The sequence below is a fragment of the Thunnus albacares genome, chromosome 19 (genome assembly GCF_914725855.1).
Source record: "Thunnus albacares chromosome 19, fThuAlb1.1, whole genome shotgun sequence".
Taxonomy (NCBI): domain Eukaryota; kingdom Metazoa; phylum Chordata; class Actinopteri; order Scombriformes; family Scombridae; genus Thunnus; species Thunnus albacares.
In genome coordinates, this window is record NC_058124.1 from 10,860,737 (window position 1) to 10,866,132 (window position 5,396).

A 5,396-nucleotide genomic window follows, 5' to 3' on the forward strand; every position below is an offset into this window, starting at 1 on the left:
GAAGCCATGGGAAGATGAATGTCATGGATTGATAACTAGAGGCAATGCTGAGAGGAAGACGAGAACGCCAAGGGAGAGGAAAAAGTGATTCAGTATCAGGATGTGTGTTAAATAAAGGATTGGTTCACACAACTTATAAAAACACATATTTTCTCACTCCAGTATATAACCATGCAGATTGTTTTGATTTTATTTGGCCTGGTTTAGAGATATCTGTCACAGTGAGGTCTGTGGTTTATCCAGAGTAATACGGACACCTTATATGGAAAAAGATGTTGCTGTTCAATTTTTTAGTGCACAAATAAAATTCAGTTCATCTCATCTCGAAGACAGATATCTTAGAACCTGTGCAAATTAAATCAATGCTATCTGCATGGCTTGACAACACTAAAAGTAGGTGGTGGAGCCTGGCAGATACTGATATCAATATTTAGGAGTTTAAAAAATCTGATGACAATATACCAGGCAATAAAAGGGGACATAACATGCTTTTTGTGTTTTACTGTTATTTATATACTTTTATTATGTCAGATGTTAAACATGGTCGAAGTGCATTCAGGTGAACTTCAGGTGAATATATGTAAAAATGTTCCAGGCTTCAACCTGCTCCGAACGCTTTGTTTGCAATGGTACTTCTACTTCCTCCTAGTGATGATGTCAGATTGTTCACACATACCCACAAATAGCTGCTAAGGTTGTTTCTTGGGTTGTTGGCGTTGTACATTCACGTATTTCAGATCAGATTTAGACTTGAACATGTACAGATGTATTTGAGAATTTTCATTTCAAGTAAAGAACGAGAAAAAGAAGTGAAATCCTACTACTGTTTGTTTATGTATCCTCCAGAGCTGGCGGAAGTCTGCAGAGGGATAGCCTCCTAAAGCTAACCAATCAGAACAGAGACAGGAGCTAAAATGGCCTGTTTCAGTCAGAGGCTGAACTGAGTGATTGCATAAAGGGCCAGTATAAGATAAAAATAAGGAGTTTTTTGAATTGTTGAAGTGTAGAAAAGCCTAACCAGGGGCAGGGGTCGCAAATTAGCCTTGGCTAGAAATCCTGTATGCAATACATCTGTTTCATGTTATTTTAACCTGTTACGATGTTTTGTGCATCGTCCCTGACAAATAAACTAATAAATAAATAAAATTTTAAAAAGTAAATCGTGCAAAGGTACCAGTAGAGCCCAGAATATAAAAATAGATCTGGAAATGTGCATTATAAGTCCCCTAAAAAAAAATATGATAATAACATATCAAGGAATCTGATTTTTTGAAGATGGGCACATGACAAACATTTTAATAAAACTGGCTATTAAAAAACTGTGTCAGAGATATGTACTAAAGGACACATTTTATAATGGAAAAACAAACTTCCCTGTGGTCTCAGATGGTCAAACTATGTAATGGCAATGCTGTTTCTAAAGTCCCTCAAACAGACGGATGACAAAGTAAAGAAAGCGACCTGAATAATGAGTGCAGAAACATTAATGAATGCAGATGCTTTTATACAGGGCACAATGGTTCACTCCATGTCCAGTCAAGGAGTAGCTATGCCAAGAAGCACTGATATAGACTCAACTGTTTTTATTTTTTCTATAATTTGGGTGAACCTGCCCTTTAAGAACATCATGTTGAGCACCGTTTCCTTCTCTAGGGTTCCGGCCTTTGTGGTGGCGAGACAATGTTTCACATCTGGATGTATAGAGTAGTTTTAACACTCCATCAGATGCTCCCAGTCTGGATGTTCCTTACAACTTCAGACTGGAAGTTGGATCTGTCAGATTTCCCTTTTCCTATCTCAACGCCTCACAGTTCAGATAGAGGACAGGAAGTTGAGGTGATGCACTTCCAGCTATGTCCTGTTTCGCTGGAACCGTGGGTTATTTTGGCCTCTTGATCACAACCCTGTTTCTGTGTGTGTTTGTCTATATATGCACACTGTCCCAGTATTGGCTTGAAAATGACGTTCCAGCCATTGGCTTCGCTTGGTTTAACAGAGAAATGGACGCACGCACGCACACACACACACACACACACACACACACACACACACATACACACACTACACTGGCACGTAGGCTTCGAGTTGCCTAGCAACCGCGCAGTAAAGGTTATTATTCAGGCAACTTCTGTAGGTGTGTGTGAATGTGGAGCAGTGACAACGTATGTGTGTGCAGGTGTGTGTCCATGCTTGCAGACTTTTGGTGGCAGAGATGGATTATGTGTGAAGAATTGTTAAATTTTGCTCGTATCCGATCTGTTTACTCTTTTGTGTGTTCGTGTGTGTGTGTGTGTGTGTGTGTGGTCCACAACTTGGCATTTTTAGTGTCTGGGCTCTCGTTGATAGCTCACAGTGATTTGTGCCCCATGTTAACCCACTTCCGGGTTTCCATGGCAACAGTGGGACAGTGGCCCGGGGCGGCCAGAGGAAGCCAGACACACAACACAACTCATTGCACACACTCTAACTAGCTGGCGGCCTGACTTCTATGACGCTGTCTCTCTTTCTTTCTTTCTTTATCTTTTTTCATCTGTCTCTCAGATTTTCCACTTTGCATCATTCCTTTGCAATTTTCCTTGCTCATACTTTGTTTCTTCCTCTCTCTCTCTCTCTCTCTCTCTCTCTCTCTCTCTCTCTCTCTCTCTCTCTCTCTCTCTCTCTCTCTCTCTCTTTCTCTCTCTCTGTGAAATCTGCTGCTTACAGCTAAAATGGCAAAGTGAGAAGACCACACAGGTTTTGGAGGACTGGCCCACTCGTTAACTCACCTATTAAAACTGACCATTTAATGGTACTGATTTCACCTCTCTTGATATTCAAGGGAACGTCTTCCCCAAGTGTCCCCTTGTGTAAGGTTTGTAAAGATCCAGTCAGGACACCTGGAAATAGTTTTAATAACTTTATATAAAGTAGTAGGTAGTCTACCCAGTGGTTCCTAACCTAAGGATCAGACCACCTCCAAAGGGTCACAAGATAAATCTGATGAGGTAGGAAAGAGGGAAAACAAAGTTCTGTTTGGACTGTTGGAGCTTTGCATTTTTTTTCTGAAATATCGGACGATTTTACTTCTTTTGGCCTCACACAGTTTTTTAAATGAAACCAAAACTTTGGAGATGAAATCACTCTTTGCTGGAACTGCTCATAGACATCTGAAATGTAGCAAAGGTGAAGTAGACACTTTTTTGTAAGGGATCAGATGCCAAAAAGGTTGGAAACCATGTGTTTCATCTGTATCTTATAAGGTTGTCATATTTTTTACTTAAAATGTAATGGCGTAAAAAGAACAGTATTTACCTCTAAAATGTGGAAATGTAAAGTAACAGAAAATGGAAGTACTCAAGAAAAGTTCCTCAAAATTGTACTTGAGAAAATGTACCCACCACTGGGTAAGCCCATATGAAGATAGAAGATAGGACAGGATCACCCGTAGTCTGCAGACGCTGGTGGTGGTAGATTAAAGCCAGCAGGTGGATGATGGAAACTCTCAGCTGAATCTCCTGATAATGGTGTGATGGGCAGGGCGAGGTTGTTGCTACAATAGTAGGTATGAAAGACAGAATGACAGGTCTGTAATGATAATAAAAGAGCAACATCCTAGGACTGATTCGCTTGAGGAATTTAGGCAGAAAGATCATTGGACATCATTGAATGTCATGTATATCATATCATGTACCAAATTTCATTGCAATCCATCCAGATGTTCAGATATTTACTTTTTATCACTAAAAATTCATCACGTTCTACTCTAAACGCACCTTCACAGCTTTGATCTTTGAATTGTTTTTCATGAAGTACAAAGAACTGTCCTCTAATCCGCTGTGGCTGTGTTTTTGGCTCTAGCCATGGAGTTTCATGAGAAGCTACAGAGCCTGGCGGCGAAGGAGGGGCTGAAAGGTCGCAAGGTCAGCCGAGCGCTGGAGAGTTTCAGCTGGAACATCACCATCCTTAAGGTCAGCGACACACACTCTCATACACTCTCAAAAACTAAAACAGCCTCAGGGGTGGACCATTAGACCGTGTTTTGGCCTCCAGCTAGTTGCTCATCCCTTTGCTCTTTTTCCAACCCCCCCCCCCCCACCCTCTATCTATGACCCCTTAACTCCCTCCTGATTTCCCCTTCCTCTTCACTTTCCTCACATCCAGGGCCAGGCTGACTTGCTGAAACATGCCAAGGCTGAAGTCCAGGAGAACATGAAGCAGGTCCATGATGCTGCTCTGACTGGAAACCTCAGCAAAGAGAGTTTAGGAGTGAGAAGAGTGCGCTCCCAGTCACGACGAGGCCAGGACGACAAACCCACGGCATAGCAAGCGAATGAGAGAGGACGTGACCAAATTGCCATTGTAGCTGCTGTGACGAACTTTCCTCGTGTTATTGAATTTTTCCAACATCCTATAGCAAGTCCCCTGTTTCTAAAGAAGAAGTACAGAAGAGTTAATGAATGTAAAAGTCTTCAAAATGCAGCCAAACGCAGAAGTAGCTGCTGAGAGGAGGCGGAAATTAAAAGATTCTGGGAAGATGAATGTAGGTAGATGTGAAGCCAAGGTTCAGTTGTTCGTACTGTATTAAACTGTAAATACACCAAATGTCTACTAACCTCTTCTTACAGTATGTGCAATGTCCTTGAGGTCGAGGTGTGTCTTGTCATTTTTCGAGCATTGTCTGGGATGACTCAAAGTTTAACCAACAGATGTTCAAAATCTTGATTTCTTTGATAAACTGCCACGTCCACACGATAGCAGCTTGTGCTTAACAAAGCTCTATGATCTAGCGACATCAAGTAAGGATTCAAATTAAAATCAGGCTGCAGTGCCGGTGCATTACAAGAGACACACTCTCTCGATTATTTTCATTGGAAAAGCTAATGTTTATGGATGTTTTAGATGTTTTTCTTATCGTCATGACCCAGTGCAGCCCCCCCTTACTTCATGTTTGTCTTCAGCTTCTTTCCATTAATTATTTGTATCCTGGTTTTCTCCTCTTGATCCAGTAACCTTGAGGTCCTTCATCATGCCACAACATCTCTCATTATTATTGTCTCACGTACAGTATTCTATATTTTTGTATCTTCCTGAGGCCCTTGTGCTTAACTGAACCACAATTACCCGCTGTAATGCTGAACTCCAGAACTGTAAATGTCTGCCTGTAGGGAACAAAATGCTGTTATGTTGACAGTGCAGTTACTTTGTGTGCAAAACACTGTACAGTATTTTAATATGTAATTCTATCCTTTTGCTGTTAAAAGAATATTTTACATAAGTTATTTATCTTGAGTGGAAACATTCCAGACACATGTACCGGCGCAGTAGATGAGGCTCTACCCGTCCAGCTCTGTAAGAAGAGTTCATGATTACCTTCCTTATAAATCAGGATGGAAATAAACTAGTTTTTAAATGAGTGA

At 41.0% G+C, this 5,396-nt stretch overlaps 1 protein-coding gene across 1 annotated transcript in view; it reads left to right on the forward strand.

Annotated features, from left to right (window-relative positions):
- The window catches only part of LOC122970237 (inactive phospholipase C-like protein 2), a 24,280-nt gene extending 18,884 nt beyond the window's left edge, over window positions 1-5,396 (forward strand). The window contains exons 11-12 of the mRNA XM_044336333.1: window positions 3,838-3,947; window positions 4,141-5,396. Coding sequence (XP_044192268.1) covers window positions 3,838-3,947; window positions 4,141-4,302 — 272 coding nt within the window. The 3' untranslated portion in view covers window positions 4,303-5,396. The remainder of the gene's footprint in view (window positions 1-3,837; window positions 3,948-4,140) is intronic.